Below are 19,289 nucleotides of genomic sequence, written 5' to 3'. Positions count from 1 at the left end.
GTACCGTCATAGTGCGGTGTGAGAAAGGGGTTCATTAGTGACCATTATTATGCGATAACGTTCGATATTCTATTAACTTCTCTGTGCAGGAACTACGGCAGTGGTTAGATCAGTGTGACGACGGTTTTGTGTACGTATCTTTTGGATCAATGATGAAAATAGAGTCATTTCCCGAAGAAACTCTCGCCATCTTGTACGCCTCTTTGAAAAAACTTACGCCAGTGTGTGTGTTGATGAAAATAGCCAACCCTAACGAATTACCACCTGGTTTACCAAGCAATGTTTTGACTCTTCCATGGATTCCTCAATTAGGCGTACTTAGTGAGTGGTCAACATTTGTTTGACTAATTTATCATAGCGGTACCAATTTACGAGCGTATCGTTCACAATTTATTTCTCAACTTTTAATTTTGTGTCGTACACTCGTTTCCAGAACACAAAAACATACGAGCGTTCGTGACACATGGTGGTCTACTCGGAATTCAAGAGGCGGTTTACTATGGCGTACCTTTGTTGGGAATTCCTCTTTTCAGGGATCAGGGTCAACATATTAGATATTGCACTCAGTTGAAGTTTGCTGTGGCTGTAGATTATGAAAGAATTAGCGAGGAAACGTTAGATGCTGCATTTAATGCAGTATTACACGATCCATCTTACAGGTAAGCTACTCACGACTAGCAAAAATCTCATTACATGGGTTACTGGTTGATAGAGCTCAAGAGTGGCTCAATTTAGTAACAAAAACTTTTTAAAGCTTTTCAAACAGGAGGAATTATTTTCTATGTATTCTTGACAAATCAGCGATAGTGTCAGTCACGTGAAACAACAGCTTTTTGAAACAAGATAGTGTTTTGAAATACGAGGCTTATCATCGTCTTAATAACGAAATCAATTGCAGGAATGCAGCCAAGAGAATATCACTACAGTTCCGAGATCGTCCGAGGAGTCCTATAGATACGGCAACTTATGGTATAGAATATGTAATCAAGTACGGAGGAACGAATCTCAAGTCACCAGCAATGGATTTAACGTGGTGGCAAAATGCATTGCTTGACGTTTTTGGATTTTTGCTTCTTTCCGTTGTTGTTGCTCTATATTTAATACGCGTGGCTTTTAAAAGATTGATAAAAGCATTTCACACGCGTATTGCCGCTAGAAAAATAATTTCTAAAAAATTGAAATGACTCGATACGTAAATCTAATCGTAATCAAGTATTATGTGAGTATTGTGCTATGCTGAAAGTGTAAAATATGCAAGTTTTAATTCCAGAAAATCGTAATTTTATACTCATTTTATGCTATTTTTAACCCAAGTCTCAAGTGTTTTTCTTTAGTGTAAATAAAAAATATTTCTTCCTTTTTATAATGCTCTAATTAATTCTGCGATTTTATTGTTCATTACATTCGTTGGTTGGACTTGTAGTGCCAACAGTCAGCAACTTATTAAAATGCAACGAATTGATCAGCGAAAAAAAACTGCAATAAATATTTCAGGGAATATTGGATTGTCTGCTTTCTCCAGTAGTAGTTGGATGAAGGTACAAATGGTTTTGTCTACTTGTCTTTTGGATCCCAGATGAAAATAGAGCTTTTTTTCTTCTAAGGAAGCCATACTTGATTTGAACGACTCCTTGAAACAATTGTTACCGCGAAGGAAACTTTTATAATTCCTTAATCCAATAGATATTTTGTCTTGTCTTCATAATTGATAGCAGGAGCGAGGAATAAAAATACCACGCCAATTATCCTTGAAAAAAACCTGATCCATGTTGGACTAAATTCTGGTGTCGATTTATGTAGAAGTCGCCACACAACGAGGTTCTTGTTGCCCTGTTATCTTGATAAAATAGTTACACTCCTCAATTATTCGCAGCTCAAGAAACCCATCCATTATTTGTAAGGTTGCAATTATTAGTTATTGTTTCCTTGCATCTTGCTTTATCTCGGTCGTATACCGTTCGTCCTTCATTACTGCTGATCCATGATAAAGATAGAATCATTTTCTGAAGATTTTCTACCTGTTTTATATGCCTCAGTGGAAAAGTTAAGGCCAATTCGTGTTTTAATGAGAGTTGCAAACTCGGAGGAATAACCGTCAAACGTGCCGAGTAATGTTCTGACGCGTTCATGGATTCCCCAGTTGGCTGTCCTCAGTGAGTGTTTACATACGTGGTAACACTGTCAATATTTGAATATCAGTATTTATCTTGAATGAATCACACGTCATCCACATCAAGTACATGCTAGAAATTGGGCTGAAATTTAATGAAAATTGATGTAGACAGAATGTCGCACATTCACTTCACGTGATCACCTATCGTAAGCTGGGTATTTATTTCAGAACACACGAATGCAAGGGCATTTGGGCATTTGTGGAGTTCTGTAATGAGGGTTTTTATAAGGAGTGTTGAAATTTGTGTATATTTTAAGAATACTATATGCATAAAATAAACGTAAAGCGACGAGTTTTGTTTTTGCAAAATTGTGCACAAAATGCAATTATGTCAGTTGATGTATACGAGTTTAAAAGATATCATCCAGAATCCTCTCGACAATCTTCCCTACGAGTTGGCAATAATCGAGGTGAATGACCACTCGAATGATACTCTCTAATCGTCATTAGAAACAAAACGAATAAGTAGAGAAAAACCTCGAAATTCTCAATTCATCTTAGGACAAGTAGTATCAGTTGTAAATGATTTTGTCAAATGTTTTTAGCTAACGCTTATTCGACCTTGGATCAACACTTGAACGTTAGACTAGTTGGTATAATGTCGACTCTATCCATAGATACCAATCGCAAAGATAGTAAACGATATTATTGCGAAAGCTGACAACCCAGCGTATATATACGAGATGTGATGTCAGATCTTGGTGCAAAAATGAATTTTTGGAAAAGAGAAAAGACTAGGTTAGATAATCATTTTTTACAGTGAAAATCCGATTAAACAATTCACGCACCGACGATTAGGGAGGCTAAGGCTAACGTCACCTCGATTTTAAAACTGTTATGCTAACTCATACAACAGCCTAAACGGTGCCAGGCCATTTGCCACAGCTGTTGTGGAAGTCTAACGTCTTCACATAAACGAGAATGAAGCAAAAATACTAAACGTAGGTATTTGATGAAGTTTTTCATTTTAACATTGTTTCAAAGTGACCTTTTAACAAGCTATACTTATGTTTCAGAATCTGTAGATATGGATGGATGATAGTGTAAATGGTTTCGTCTTAATTTCCTTTGGATCCAGGATGAATATTATAGATTACTTCCTAACAGAATTATTACTGTTTTCAGTGCTTCTCTTATTTGCAAATTGGGAAGAATTACTGTTCCCTCTACAAAGCAATGTTATAACTCGTCCATGGTTTCCTCAGTTGATTATCCTCGGTAAATATTGCGAGACATACAGCTCATACATTTGCAAATATATTGAACTTGATGCTACCACATTTTTTTTATGGTGTCAACCAGTCATTTACGATTGCTGCAACAAAAACCTCAGTAGAATAATAATGCTATCGTTTCAATTGTATCATGATGTCGGTAGACGTTTTCAAATAAACAGTCATAACAAATGCCAAATAGTAACTCGACTGATAATTGTAGCTTCTGAAATGAAGCTGAGCAACAATTCGGCAGTATGAAAACAGTGAATGTAACTGACCATGATTATCTAGAGAATTCGTATGCCATTTGTATAATAGGCTGATACGCAGCACCCCGCAGGTTTGAAATTTCATCAAACAGTCGTCCAAGCCTGTTCTTGCATTTCAGCCGCTTTTTGCGAGGCAAGTCTGAAATGTCAAGTAGGCTAATTGTAAGTACGGTTTCAGTTTTCAGGTAGATATCGTGCGTTATATGTATGTATACTCCCCTCCAATCTTGCTAGAGAGCGACTGCATTTATGATAAGACCTTTACAAAGTTACGAGACACTGTCAATTGCTCAGTTCAGTTTGCACTCTTGTGCCACCGGAGCCAGTCGAATCATCGGTGAAGATATGACCACTTGAACTTTCATCTTGATATGGAGTCTGCGTGAGTGAATTGCCGTCCGTTACAAGTGTTTATGAATTTCAGTTTGTAGTGAAAGAGATCGTCGTATGTCGAATGAACCTTGAAGAAGTGACCAAAGTTTAGTTTACCTTTTATACATAACAGTAAACCTCGTGAGGTAGACAAGATGAGACCGTTATTGGGTTGTCTCCTTTTTTTCGTATCGCTCGGCGACGCCTATCGAATTTTGGGCATATTTCCATTCAACGGAATGAGCCATTTTGTCATGTTTGAACGGGTGATGAAAGGGCTCGCAGAACGTGGTCACCAAGTGGATGTAGTGAGCCATTTCCCGCTGAAGAAACCTTTTCCTAATTACACCGATGTCGTAAGCCTTGCGGGCACACGGTCCAACTTGGTGAACAACATGGATGTGAAAATCGGCAAAAAAGACGGAAAAATGCCTTCAGGGGCTGTTTTCTTTGCTTCTGTATTTGGGATTGAATTGTGCAAATTAATGGATCATCCAGAATTGAACAAACTTATCAAGAATCCACCGACGAATCCCGCATACGACTTGCTGATCACTGAAGTGAGTCAAGTGTCAAGTCTAAATTCAATTGACTTTCCGATTGCATTCGTTAGTTTACGTTTCTTCAATGTAGTCTGCTATACACAAAATAAAATACTGAAACTGCTGAGTTTTCAGTTTTGCTAAAAATATTGTTTGTACAGCAAATTATCACAACAAATGCCTTGGGCGTGGTGTCAATGTTCAACTGATTGTGAGTCGACTGTTTGACCGTTTTTCAATACCATTTTGCAATGTCGACATTTACATCTCTTAACTGTAAAGCGAACTCGAGCTACTTGATATGCATTTATTGTTAGCAACGTCAAATTTGTATGACAATAGACTCGCAGCTATTTATCATATTTTTTTTCACAACGATTGAACGGCGGCCGCACTCTTGCCCGATTCAATGAAATCCACCTAAGCTAAGCTTATCGCCATTATTTTATACTACGATTCAATTGCTTTTTACAGGTCGGAGAATATTTCAAGACTGCAACGAATAAAATGTAGTAGTTTGTACAACCTACTGCTTGAAAAGTGATTAGACATTGTCAAATGTTTGATAAAAATGTTTCCAATAGTTATTAGATAAGACTTATTCGAAGAGTACTACCATTGAAGATATCAGTAGACAGCTAATTATAGTTTGTAGATTACGGTTCAGAAAGTGACAAGACAATAAAAAAAAAAAAACATACCTACATATAAATATCCAGCCGACATTTTTCAGTCATTTTTACAAAATGGAACTGTCTTTGCAGATATTCGGTGCCAACTGTTACTTGGCAATTGGTCAACACCTCAAGGTTCCCGTAGTGGGCATAGTCACAGCCGCTATGCTACCATGGGCAAACGATATAGTCGCCAATCCTGACAATACAGCCTACATACCCAACTCATTTTTGGATTTCCATGAGAAGATGAACTTTTGGCAGCGAACCCAGAACACGCTGTTTAATATTTTTACCAAATGGGAATTCAATCGAGTTAGTGAAGGGCAAAATGAGGCTATAAAAAAGTACATCGGTCCACATGCACCGACTGTCAGAGAAGCTGAGAGGAACGTCTCGTTGATTTTGGTGAATTCCCACTACAGCGTCAACGGCGTAAGACCATTCACTACGGCTGTTGTCGAAGTTGGCGGAATTCACATTGACGAAAAGGAAGCGACGTTTACGAACGCAAGTATTCGCTAGGATCGTCGTTCGGACTATTTTAAATTTTTTCATTCATCGTACCAGTAAGAATATACTTAAACTGATATCTTGTACAGGATCTACTCCGGAAGTTTTTAGATGACAGCAGCGATGGCTTCGTCTACGTATCTTTTGGATCCATGATAAAAATAGAATCCCTACCGAAGGAAATTCTCGCTAACCTGTACGCATCGTTTGCTAAGTTGGCACCCGTTAGAGTGCTAATGAAAATCGCAAAACCGGAAGAACTACCACCTGGCTTATCAGCCAACGTTCTCACTCTCTCATGGATTCCCCAATTGGCTGTTCTACGTAGGTTTTTTTTTTCACCACTGCCATTGGAGCGGTTTCGGATTGTTTGTGACAAACTTACCAACACTTGATGCACTTTTCACTGCGGTCTGGATGACGCATTGGATCCAAAAAAAATTCGGAATTTTCTGATGACCCTACAATTGTTCGATCATTTTAAGAACTGGAAAGCCAGTTTTTTTACTCACTAATTGATATTCGATGCCAAACATCACAAGTTGTTATACAGTATACACAGTAGAGCTTTGAAAATACTTACTTGATGCTTTACATTCATATTTAGAGCACAAAAATGCGCGGGCATTTGTGACACACGGTGGCTTGATGGGAACGCAAGAGGCGATTTACTACGGAATCCCTATGATCGGCATACCTCTTTTTGGGGACCAAATTCAAAATATCGATTCTTACGTGAAGATGGGTATAGCAGTGTACATAAATAACGAGGAAATAACCGAAGAGAACTTGGACGCTGCCTTTAACGCGGTGCTTAATGATCCGTCTTACATGTGAGTCGTCAGTTAATTGAACCTTTGATCGGCTTTAATTATGACTAATAATCCTGACAACTTTCCTAGGAATTCAGTAAAGAGAATTTCGGCACAATTTCGAGACCGGCCGATGAGTCCCTTGGATACAGCGATTTTCTGGATAGAACACGTGGTCAGGCACGGAGGGACGAACCTCAGGTCGGCAGCAATGGATTTAACCTGGTGGCAAATTGAATTGATCGATGTTTACGGGTTCATACTTTCTTCAATAACATTAGCTCTGTATTTAATTGTGGTTATAGTGAAAAAAATGAAGAACTTATTTTATCTCGGTGATGTAAAACGCAAGGTCACATCGCAAGATAAGAAAGTTAAATGAAATATCCACTTTTACACAGCTTACAATTAGTTTCTATTTGCATGGATTTGGATGTGATCAATTGTCTGCGATAAACTTGAATCGTGCTGTTTCGAATTACGTAATGTTCTGTCAAATGCACTCCGGAAAATTTCATTTAAACAGGAATCTCTCACATAATATTTTGCTTCCCACGACCGCGAGCTAATTTCAACTGGTTTCGTTGAAATCCATTAACTAACCGACGAAATTTCTTTCGACCAAATGAATTTTCAAATGAATTCATTTCTAAATACACTTATCTCCTGGGTGTACAAAATTAACTTTTCTACGGAACGAAATATGATGTGCATATTTCGGTACCAGGATGAATTTGTCACTGTAATTACCACGACACAAATAAAACTAGTTTTAAATAATCTGAATAAACCAAATTACGATTCATGTATGTGTTCGTGAAGGTGGTTGATATGCTGTTGTAATTCCATTATTTCCAAAAATATAGTTTGGTAGGAGAAATAAGCTTGTATTACTCAACGAGTTGCAAATTATACGAAAAGCACACCGTAGAAAGCTTAATTATATGTTAAGATTATAGACTGCGTTACCGATGAAGCTCATATAATTTTTGTGTAATGTGATGACTTGTGTGATTTAGTAGATCGCCGACAATCCAAGTGTCTTTAAAATATCTGAATTATTTTTCATTTTACTTTATTGTCAGTCGGAATTCATAGCTTCGACGAACGTGACGTGACTTTTTGGAAATTAAGAATTCGGTTAATTCTGGAATGCATCTTATATGCGTCGGATTACAGAAGTATTTTTACGATGCTAGAATGAAAAAAATCTAATAAATAGAATATCGATTGCTCAACAGCAATGCAGCCGAAAACTGACTTGGGAAAATGCATACAAACTTTCTAGACGTCTATAGGGTAAGCAAACTCATGTAGGTTAGATTGAATAGAGTAAATAGGGTGAGAAAAAGTCAGAAAATCACTGATTTAAAAAAATTCAAGCCAGTAGGCATAGCAAGTATGCCACAAATAACTACAACAAATGCGAGCTGTAACGACTCGCGACCCAAAAATAACTAAAATAATTCACCGACCGCTCTGGACAAGGAAACGAGAAAACAATTCACTAGCTAATTTGTTTTTGTGTCTGATCAGACTGCGCAACTCGCGTTTTCTGTACATTCTTTGAAATATTATTATTAGATAAATTCATTCCCAATAATTAAAACTTCAACTTTCATTATCTAGCAAACTGTGAAAATTGTCTATTGCATAGGATAATTAGCCTTTTGTTACTAGGTACTAACCGAGTAGTTGATTTGGGCTAGGATACGGTCACCACTTTCCTCGTTTCATTTATTTCTTCATATTACTGTGCTATTCTTCTTCTGTCTTTATTTTGTACTATTTTATTTTCGTTGATCAATTCTTTCGACAATTTCTATGTGAACCGGTTATTTTTTGAGGGTTAAAAACTCAAAATGACGACCGGCTATAGTGTTACTGCGAGTGCATGGCAATTGGTATCGACCGATCGGGTTCCGAGGTTTAACAAACAAATTATACTCAGGTTCTCCGCATGGTCATTGCATTGCGTTGATCGGTGGTACGTTCTCCCATTAAGGGTGCGTAAACAAATCCAAGTAAACAAATACGGCAATGTCAACACGTTTCTAAATAAAATAATCATCACTGACCAACAATCGAGAAGAGAGAAGCACGTTTCGAAAGTACTTGTTTGATTCTGAACGTCACCTAATTTCGATCGGATTGCGTCAATATTTATATATTCGTTATGCATATTTCTAGAATTCAGTCGATAAAAAGAGAACAGCGGCGTTATTTATAATTTGATAATATACAGGGTGTCCCATAGGATGCGATAAAAGTGAAATTTAATTAACTTGAACAGCATTGGAGATCAATATTTGGTGTTACTTTGTAGTGTTAAGCAAACTCCGGAAATTAGAATCATTTGTGCCGCAGAATTTTATCCTACAATGAGCAAAAATTTCGTTTGTTATAGTTTATGGAAAATTTTGGTGAAATGGTTATCGATATATTAGTGGTTTAAATGTTGTTGGGATTAAAAGAAAATGCGATACAAGCAACGATTTATTGTGATTATACTGCCAAACCGTCGATTAATCGAGAAACTCAATTAATCGATTAATCGCACAGCACTAATATATAGCAATTAGAAAATGTGGAGAATACGTTTCATAGGAAACTACTGTAAATACTGATTAGAAATAGTGATAGGGTGAATGAACATTAAAATACTAAAGTTGGGGTTGAATTTCATTGAAGGAATCCTTGAGATGACTGAGGATAGATTGCCAAGAAATTATTTAGGAAGGCTAATGTAACTTGTAGAGTATGATAAGAAGAAAGAGAAAAATAACTGGGTCATCTAATTTTGCGATAAATGTTTAGTAAAAATAAACAGGGTAAATTGATTTAACCAAGGAGATATCGAGAAAATCAAATCGGGGGAAAGAAAACATCTTGAGCGAATATTTGGAGAATAAAAAAAGAGGATCTCAAAAAGTTAACTAAGTTAACGTCGCTAGCAGTTTGCCCAATGATTTTTACTGAGGCGAATAAAGCAAATTACTTAAACCTAGTCATTAAGTTGTATCTTAAGAAGATACGGATTATCTCAGATAAGGCTGTATAACATTTATAACTTTAGAATAGCGACTTATTATCAGCAAAGCAACTTCAAAAACGAAGAGAAATTTCATAATGTTTCACTTGATAATAAGTTGCAAGGTATTCGAAGATTACAGAAAGAAACTAATTCCCCAAATTGTAGACAGTGAAGTGGACAATTGGTTCTTAGAACTATTCAATCAGGAGAATGAACTGAAAGCGAGAGAAGTAGGAAAATTTTATTCACGATCTAATGAGAGAAAGGTTAAAAGGAAAGTAGAAAAAGGATGAACTCTGGGAGATATCTTTTATTATCAATAAATTGTATTGGTTGAATTAAGGCAATTAGCACTAAATAAGATATAAATTAAACGAAACTCATCTTGGAGTAAATTTTGTAAAAAAATAGAACAAGAATAAACATCTATTCAGTTGTTAATAGAGAATTTTCTCTTTGTCTAGATTAGTACTTTGTTTCGATTAAATTGGGCTTAGAAATCAAATTATTGCCGTACCAATAATAAATTACCACAATAGTTACAAGAAAATGTGTAAATTATTAGAAATATCCATAATCCAGAAGGCGAGTTACGCATATTACTAGATTTTTTGCTGACAGCCATAAAACTAATCTTCATTCTGTAGCTATAACTGTATTTTTTGATTACGGTAAAAAATATTAATAGTTCAACAGCGTATAGTAAACGCAGCTAAAAATTGCTCTCAGTGTACAAAAATCGTGCGAATATTTTACGAATGTAATTGTCACAAAAAAATCATATTTTGGTTACAAAAATTGCGCGAATCATATTAGATAAGACAAAAAACATTAATTTGATAATAAGCCTTGATTATAAAAGTTTGTCTTCGCTAAAAAAGTGTCTCGAGTCAGTGGGAGAGAGAGAGAGAGAGAGAGAGAGGGCTGTAGTAAGACTAGATGCCCTCTCTTTCTGCGGCCGGAGCTAATTTATCGTAATTGAGTGCCCCGAGAATTGCATTTATATAATCCAGACAATATGAATACATATGGGGCATTCCAAGTGAAATCGAGGAGTCATTTGCCTTATGTCATCTGATTCTTGCATAACTTTTTTTCGCATTGATTCCACTTCAAAAAATGTCTAATTTTTTTGAGAATTTTCTAGCTATTCCCTCAGGTGCCGCGACGATCGTTTTTGTGTAAAAAAGGTATAACTGAAAAAAAAACGATTTTTAAAACTCTGCAATTTTTTCCACAGATTCTGGATAAAAAATAAGTAATATCTATCGTAATTGGAAAGTGGGCTGCGGCTGTACAAAAACGAACCACTTGTGTAATCAATGCGAAAAAAAATTTATGCCAGGATCTGACGATATGAGGCGAACGATTCCTCGATTTCACTTGGAATGCCCCGTATACACTAGCGCATATGTTTTAATTTTAAATAGGATAGAATTCTGCAGTGCAACTGAGCGTGGGTGCTAATGCGTTGAATTCTAATTTGGCGTGTTCCCTTTAGGTTATAAAACAAAAACAAAAAAAAAAAAAAAAAAAAAACCAGATATATTGAACTCTGATGGTGTTCAGATTATTTCAACTTTGCTTTCGTCACATCTAGTGGAACATTCCGCAGATGTAATATAAGTGTAGAAAAATATTTTGCAGATACTATATTATCAGTATGAACGCGGTGATAAGTCAGGCTTATATATTCCAATCCGCACATGTCGGCATAAGAGCCGCAACGAGATCAACTGATCGTTTAAGAATAGAGACAGTGTTCGTGCCTCGTGGGTCCACGATTTATAAACGCTAGTCAAGAAGCGGAACGCTTCAGTGGAAAACTCTTGTTCAGATGAGTCGGTTCTGTTTAACAGAAAGACTTTCTTAATTAATTGTGTGACTGGTATATTTTAGAACATATACAGTCCGAAGCTTCGTGATCGTTGGTCGAGGAGAAAAGCAAAGTATGGAGAGTCTCATCATGCTACGATTATCAAGCTTTTTTACGCTGCTGGTGGTTTTATCGATCGCTTCACCCCATCAAGCTTACAGAATATTAGCTGTATTCCCATTCAACTCAGTTAGCCACTTTGCGATGTCGGGTCGAATCGCGGAAGAATTGGCATCGCATGGTCACCAAGTTGACGTTATCAGCCATTACCCATTGAAGGAGCCACGCCCGAACTATAATGATGTTGTAAGTTTGGCTGGCACCATGCCTTTCTTGAAGAATAATATGACTTACAAATTTGGCACTGAAGAGCTGGCTGAAGATACTTTGATTCACTCGATAGCAACAAAGTTTGGTGGCGATTTGTGCGACTTAATGGATCTTCCAAAATTTAAACAACTTATTAAAAATCCTCCGCAAGATCCTCCGTATGATGCTGTTATCATTGAGGTGAGTAAATACCTGAGAAATCGATAGAAGACGATGACAGAAATAGACATTTTTCATATCCAATCTGTCCTGTTTTGTTCATCTGTTCCAACGATAGCAAATTAAATATATAACTAAAGTCCAAGATGGTATTCACTGCTTGAAAGGAAAAAATATTATCGCTCGCAGGGTTGGGTAGAATATAAAATTGATAATATCTACAAAAATTTCCTTTAAATGGTTCAACGAAAGTGCCTTCATCCATTAAGTTTGGAATGAAAAATATAATATAGGTATTTCAAATGTGTTGTGGAATGTACGATGGCATGATTGAAATTTTTTTTTTAGGACGCATACTGCCATAATCTAAGTTTTGTTGGGAGAAATTTTTGATCAAATCTTTTTTACTCGTTTCAAAAATCAAAAACTCCTCATTATCCAAATTTCACTGTAGGCCCTCTTTAATGGAACAGACTACGGGTGGGCCATTATAAATATCATCTTTTAAAATCAGTTTTCCAACGCAGTCGTTCGAAAGCAGTTTTGAAGACTCCTGTCATGCTCGATCTATTAGCTAGTCTCCGTCATTGAAAGATATTGTAAATACCTTAATTACACGCCGTGTATTTATGAAATATCATTCAACAGAATTTTAGGTGTAGGTTTAGTATTTGGAAATTTGATCACACAGTTAGCTAACAGCCGACGTAAGCTGGTACTTTAGTTTTATGCTCACCACAGTGAGGCTTAGGGCATTCCAGAACCAACGCATAACTTGTAGACTGGTTAACAACGTACCGTTATGTTCGCATAATTTATTTTCAAGTGATGAAGATGAAATCTATCCCCAGAGGGGCTAGCGGAGGATATAACCGAGTTATACTTTGTGCAGACATTCGGGGCGGTTTGCTATCTGGCCTTAGGACAACATCTGAGGGTTCCCGTTGTGGCAGTTGTCACAAGCCCAATATGGCCGTGGGTGAATGACATGGTAGCAAATCCGGAAGACCCAGCTTACATCCCCCACGTTTTCTCAGGGCTCAGTGGCCAGTTGAACTTTTGGCAACGGCTTCAGAACACTCTGACCCTTTGGAAGGCAAAGCTGAGCTACACTCGTTATACCGCTTATCAAAACGACAAGATCAAAAAACATTTTGGTCCGCAAGCTCCGAGTCTCGATGAGGTCCGGAGGGATGTGTCCTTGGTTTTGGTCAATTCGCATTACAGTCTCAACGGAATCAGGCCATTCACTCCAGCCGTTGTCGAAGTCGGCGGATTACACATTAGAGAAAACGGAACGCCGTTGCAAAAGGTAAGTGATTTTGAATGAACTAAGAGTGAGGTGATGCAGTTTAACGGATACTCGCAACTACGTGGAAATTAATAGTGAATCTTTTTATTCATTTCGCAGGACTTAAAAAAGTGGTTAGACGACAGCACGGACGGCTTTGTTCTTATAACTTTCGGCTCTATGCTCAAGCTGGAAACCTTTCCCAGGGAAAACTTGGTCGCCATATATTCTTCGTTAGCGAAGCTTGCCCCGATTCGGGTCGTAGTTAAGGTGGTAAACGCGACGGAATTAGTACCAGGCTTACCGAGCAACGTTCTCACTCTTCCATGGGTTTCTCAAATGGCTGTTCTACGTAAGTTTTCAACGCAATTACGCCTCCCACTTCTGTACCAGGTTAAAACCCACCAGAAACTTGGTTTTCTCAAATGAAATATGAGGGCTGCAGTAGTGATGTTTTTTTTTCCACCCGTTAGACAGCAGTGAACCTGTGCGATTATGGCTAGTGTTTAGCTTTCTTTCAAGAGATGTTCGAGTTTTATTTCATCTCTGATTGATCATCTCTCTCCATGCATCGTATATATTTACTTATACTGTGAATACAATTTAGAATTCATTTACGGAATATACTTGAACAGATTCGAAGTATTATTGAAATATCGAGTGAAGAGTTCGACGTTGAAGGCAAATGTAATCTATAATTCTATCGAATGAATACACCGTTCATCTTACGTCGTTGTTTTATCTAGAACACAAGAATATTCGAGCGTTCATGACCCATGGTGGCCTCATGGGAACCATGGAAGCCATCTATTGTGGGGTACCCATGATCGGGGTACCTATGTTCGGCGATCAACCTCAGAACATCGAACTATACGCCCAAAAAAATATGGCAGTGTCTGTGAGCCGGGATGAGCTGACTGAAGAGAATCTAGATGCCGCTTTTAATGCTGTGTTACACGATCCATCGTACATGTGAGTTATATCGCTAAAGTCTAGATTTGTCGAGGAATAAAAAAAATCTTTTTTTTCTTACGAGCCTGATGTGACACGATGAAAACCGTCTGACTTTAATTTTTCAGGAAAGCAGCGAAGGAAATGTCTGCCAAATTTCGAGATCGACCACTGAGTGCTGTTGACACAGCGATGTTTTGGGTGGAATATATAATAAGGAATGGAGGGGCGAGCCTCAGGTCACCTGCTATGGACTTAAGTTGGTGGCAAATCGCGTTGTTCGATGTTTATGGGGCTCTGCTGCTGGCCGCTGTTCTCGCGTTGTACTTGCTCAAAGTTATTGTGAAGAAAGCAGAAAGAGTGGTTTTCGGAAGTGATGCGGAAATTAAGCTAAGGACCAAAAAGAATGAATAATGAACGAAGTATTTTATCAGGGTATTGGAATTATATTTGACAAACGGTTCATCGTTTAACCGATTCACTTATCTGTGCAAGCAATCACGGTTCCTCGAAACTTTTCAAAATCCGGACGAACTGAATGCATGATCGCATCAAGCTGATCTTCATGAATGAAAAGTAGTCAAATTTTGAACGAATTGTTGGAATTTAGTGGATTACGTTCATCATCGAGGCAGATCGAGAGCTGGAAATAATAATACGACGATCGTCCAGTTGACGATAATTTTATTTGCAAAACAGGGCATTCGCGCAGTAGTGTGTGAACGGTACTCGCCTGATGTAAATTCTACTGCAGACGTGAAATAGATTGAACTGGGAAAGTTTGTAAAAACAAAATGAAAACAACTCGTTAAAGTGAACGAAGAACAGGGTGTCTTATGTTTGATTTTCATCGCTCGTAATCCATTTTTCTGCAAAGGTTATCTTTTTACTTTTGCTCCTTTATTTTCAGACTCGTAGCGTGAAGATCTTAGTAAAAAATAACCTTCATATTATTTTATAAAATGATGTTCTAGTGTAATAGTGTATTTGTGACGGTTTCTTATCTACCTCAACTCATCTCGTGAAATTATAGGCTCGATTTTTTTTTAGTAAGAATGGCTGAATATACCCTACGCCTGTTGTTGGGTGACGAATCACGAAACAAACTTGTCGAGAAAATCTTTACGGACAGTCACGCAGCACGACGTTCTTCATTATTCGATTGTGCAATACATATTTTGCATGTCACTCTCCTAAGATGTTGTTTTGCCAGCGAAACCTTCCGCTCAACATCTACTCGTATGAAATTTAAAATTTTATGTAACATTTAAGCAATCGAATTTCGACAAGACTCTAGGCTAGTAATAAAGGAGTGAATTGCGAGATTAACCGGCATTCTGGAAGAATCGTCAAGAACATTACGAAGCTACCAGTTTCAGATAGCCTCAACTATTACATGGTTTGAGGTCAAGTTTTATCTGCCTCGATGTCTTCTGTTGTCGCTGGAGACTTTCCTCGTGGAATATGAGTGTATGATGTGAGATCAGCAGTATTTCATTCCATCTCATACACGTAATGAATGAATGCAAGATACAGATAATAATTAACCATTGACGTAAGTTTGGTAATGTTGAGGACCAGGAACTTCTATATAAGCCTGGTTGGTGAGTGTGTGAGACACATGACTTACTCAGAAGTAAAACTCATAATTATATTGCCATTCCTAAGTGTAAGACACTTGATATATAATTGTTAAAAAAAAAATAGATCATGTGTTATTGCTAACATACAACTATAGTAAGTGACCGTGCATTTATGCGCGAAGCAACTTATCGTCGTTAGTGCCAGAATGCTCGCGAACTGAACTAGCCGATCTTCCTGTCTTCTAAGAAGATTCGAAATTAGCGTGTCTCATCATATAAACTATTTACTTCCAAAATGTTGGCAGCAAATCGGCAGACTCACGTTTGTTAGATTTATATTGAACTTCAAGGAGTTATTAAGAATTAAAAAATAGTTATCAAGTGGTTTTAAGATTTGTATTCAACAAGTGTTGAAAGGCCTTGAGGGAATAAAAAAATTCGCCATGAAGATGTTTGGCTTCAACATTTTGCTGGTAATCATTTCGACTATATCATCCAATGAAGCGTACCGAATTTTGGGCGTTTTTCCGCTGAATGGAAAGAGCCATTTTGTTATGTTCGAACAATTGATGAAAGGACTAGCAAAACGTGGTCACCAAGTGGATGTTGTCAGTCATTTTCCACTGAAAAAACCCTTTCCGAACTACAGTGACGTCGTTGATCTGTCCGGAACCATACCTGCAGTGCTAAACAATATGACCTATGATTTTGTAAAATCAACTCTGGTTAACTCCGCAGTGGTTCCTCTGCTCGCAACCCAGTTTGGCGGGGATCTATGCGATCTAATGGGTCATCCACGTTTTAGAGAGCTGATAAAAAATCCTCCGAAAGATTCTTCTTATGACCTTGTAATCACGGAGGTGAGTCTAGTATAATCTGAAAATCTAGTATTGTACTGTTTTTGCTTATCCAAGTGCCTCTCATCAGATGATAGGATGTTGTTTCAAAAAGTCGATTGTCTCGTAGTTGGATTTAACGCCAACAAAATCCACTGTTTTCAACGCGGTCACGTTCACGGGTCACGAGAAATCAAATGACTGGAACGTGGAAAAAATTTTTTTTTTACAGAATGTAATCTTAGAATGACTTTTCAGATATTTGGTGCCTCTTGCTACTTGGCTCTGGGTCAACATTTCAATGTCCCCATCGTGGGTCTCTCGTCTTCTGTATTATTACCGTGGGCAAACGACATCGTTGCAAATCCTGACAATCCAGCCTACGTACCAAATGTTTTTTCCGACAATAATGGTCGGATGAACTTTTTCCAAAGAGTACAAAACGCTCTGAGCTTGTGGATAGCAAAATGGGAATTCAACAGCTACAGCGCTTATCAGGATGATAAAATACAAAAGTATCTTGGCCCTAATGCAATAAGTCTCAGAGAAGCTGAACGGAACGTGTCACTGATCCTTGCCAACTCTCACTACAGTTTGCACGGAATCAGACCGTACACAACGGCTGTTGTCGAAGTCGGAGGACTTCATATTCCGCAGGAAGTAGACGCACTGCCCAAGGTGAGTTCTGTACATCATTTCACCTACTGCCGGCTGTTAATGAACTGCATCGACGTTTCCGGTAATAATTGAATTTTTTTCTCCGACAGGATCTGCAAAAATGGTTGGACGATAGCAGAGACGGTTTCGTGTACATGTCTTTTGGATCCATGATAAAAATAGAGTCTTTTCCAAAGGAAACTCTCGCTGCCTTGTACAATTCATTGCACAAGTTGGCACCAGTTCGCGTATTGATAAAAATAGCAAAACCACAAGAATTGCCACCTGGTCTACCAAGCAACGTTCTAACTCTCTCTTGGGTTCCTCAAGTACCAGTCCTCAGTAAGTATCGATTTTCAGTATATTCATGTCCAATAGATTGTTAGTTGCCGTACGATTCAAGTAGTTGTCAAGCGTGACATGCGTTTTTGCTCATGGCTACTATTAGGCCACCAAGCTATAATTATTTATTGCCTGTTTATGTCTGCTACCCGTAGAACACAAACATGTGCGTGCATTCGTGACTCACGGAGGTCTTATGGGAACTCAAGAAGCGATCTACTGCGGAGTTCCAATGATAGGAATTCCTCTTTTTGGAGATCAAATGCAGAACATTAAGCTGTATGTTCAGAAAAAGATAGCAGTAGCTCTGGAACCTGATCAACTAACAGAGGAAAAATTAGACACAGCTTTTAGAACCGTGCTAGGCGATCCTTCGTACTTGTAAGTAATCTGTCCACATACATGTAAGCATGAATATGATGATGGTATGGTCAAAATCAATCGACGTACAGCTTAAGTTTAGACTATCTTTGATGCAAGTAATTTTTTTCATAAAACTTTAGGCAAGCGGCGAAGAAATTCTCTATTGAATTTCGAGATCGCCCAATGAGCGCAATGGACACGGCTACTTTCTGGATTGAGTATGTTATTAGACACGGTGGAACAAATCTCAAGTCACCAGCGATGGATTTAACTTGGTGGCAAATTTCACTGCTGGATATTTATGGGGCTCTGTTTCTGTCCGTTGCTTTCAGCGTGTACTTGGTTAAAGTTATAATTACTACCCTAATAGTAATAGTTACTGGGAGTAATATAAACAGTGTGAAACAATCTAAGAAAGTGAAATAATTCGCAAACGTAGTTCAGGTTAAACGTAGTTCAGATAATTTTTAACAATGAATCGATATACTCAAATGATTTCTACAACAACCTCCTTTTGCACATCACACTTCTACAGCAAATGCATCAACAGTGACACGTATCAATATCCGTGGATTTTTGATTTTTGATCAGATGATGATACGGTTTCGCTTCACTCGAGATCGTATCACATTTGATCATCTGCTGTGCGTTTCACGCATTGAGAAATTACAGTATTTCATATTTTTAACTAAGCTCTACTGTTCACCACTGCACGTATCTATAAAACTTGATGATAGACGTATTTAATTAACTAGTATAAGAATACAGTTACATATATAAAATGTATATAAATTGACTGTCCTGTGACTGTGAGCCTATATCTTGACGTCATCGGGCGATAAAGCGATGGACGTAATGTCAAAAGTTTATCTTAATACTGATTCGAACTGTCGAAATTCAAAACAACAGAGGGCAATCAAATTCAATGTAATTTACATCATCGAGATCTTACTAATTAAAAAATCATGAATCTAATAGAAATAACGATACAATAAGCACTTTTTAAAAATAACCATTATTACGAAGCAAATGAAAAATTTACCATACGTATTGAATATCATTCTACCTGAATCTTTGACGGTTTGATAAAAAACTATTGGAGCACAATCAACGTTAAGACGAGCCGTAAATAAAGCTCGGACAAGTTCGGATATAAACAATGCCTTCGGCTTATCTAAAAAAGCCATAGTGCTGAGTAACCCTCGGGTGGGGGAATAAAAAGGAGCCAGTAGGGTAAGAAGTCACTTGTGAGCATATTGAAACGGAAGTTTATCACGGCCGAGGTCGGCGAAATC

The 19,289-nt window shown here is 37.7% G+C and overlaps 4 protein-coding genes across 8 annotated transcripts in view; 3 read left to right on the top strand and 1 right to left on the bottom strand.

Annotated features, from left to right (window-relative positions):
- LOC124405446 (calcitonin gene-related peptide type 1 receptor-like) overlaps nucleotides 1-19,289 on the bottom strand; it is a 146,747-nt gene that overhangs the window by 54,879 nt on the left and 72,579 nt on the right. The gene's annotated exons all lie outside the window — the stretch shown is intronic.
- On the top strand, nucleotides 3,938-7,212 carry LOC124405443 (UDP-glucosyltransferase 2-like). Its single transcript, XM_046880321.1, has 5 exons — nucleotides 3,938-4,591; nucleotides 5,338-5,757; nucleotides 5,850-6,084; nucleotides 6,368-6,593; nucleotides 6,663-7,212. The coding sequence occupies exons 1-5, from the start codon at nucleotides 4,187-4,189 to the stop codon at nucleotides 6,952-6,954; spliced, it is 1,578 nt and encodes a 525-aa protein (XP_046736277.1). The 5' UTR covers nucleotides 3,938-4,186; the 3' UTR covers nucleotides 6,955-7,212.
- LOC124405436 (UDP-glycosyltransferase UGT5-like) lies at nucleotides 11,494-14,769 on the top strand. Its single transcript, XM_046880313.1, has 5 exons — nucleotides 11,494-11,992; nucleotides 12,864-13,283; nucleotides 13,383-13,614; nucleotides 14,009-14,234; nucleotides 14,342-14,769. The coding sequence occupies exons 1-5, from the start codon at nucleotides 11,558-11,560 to the stop codon at nucleotides 14,625-14,627; spliced, it is 1,599 nt and encodes a 532-aa protein (XP_046736269.1). The 5' UTR covers nucleotides 11,494-11,557; the 3' UTR covers nucleotides 14,628-14,769.
- On the top strand, nucleotides 16,206-19,233 carry LOC124405438 (UDP-glycosyltransferase UGT5-like). Its single transcript, XM_046880316.1, has 6 exons — nucleotides 16,206-16,656; nucleotides 16,891-17,310; nucleotides 17,400-17,631; nucleotides 17,787-18,012; nucleotides 18,135-18,441; nucleotides 19,188-19,233. Exons 1-5 carry the CDS (start codon nucleotides 16,240-16,242, stop codon nucleotides 18,418-18,420), a joined length of 1,581 nt encoding a protein of 526 aa, XP_046736272.1. The 5' UTR covers nucleotides 16,206-16,239; the 3' UTR covers nucleotides 18,421-18,441; nucleotides 19,188-19,233.

Source organism: Diprion similis, chromosome 4, assembly GCF_021155765.1.
Source record: "Diprion similis isolate iyDipSimi1 chromosome 4, iyDipSimi1.1, whole genome shotgun sequence".
Classification (NCBI taxonomy): Eukaryota; Metazoa; Arthropoda; class Insecta; order Hymenoptera; family Diprionidae; genus Diprion; species Diprion similis.
Note: the sequence above shows the minus strand (reverse complement) of the source record. Positions and strands in the feature narration are given on the sequence as shown.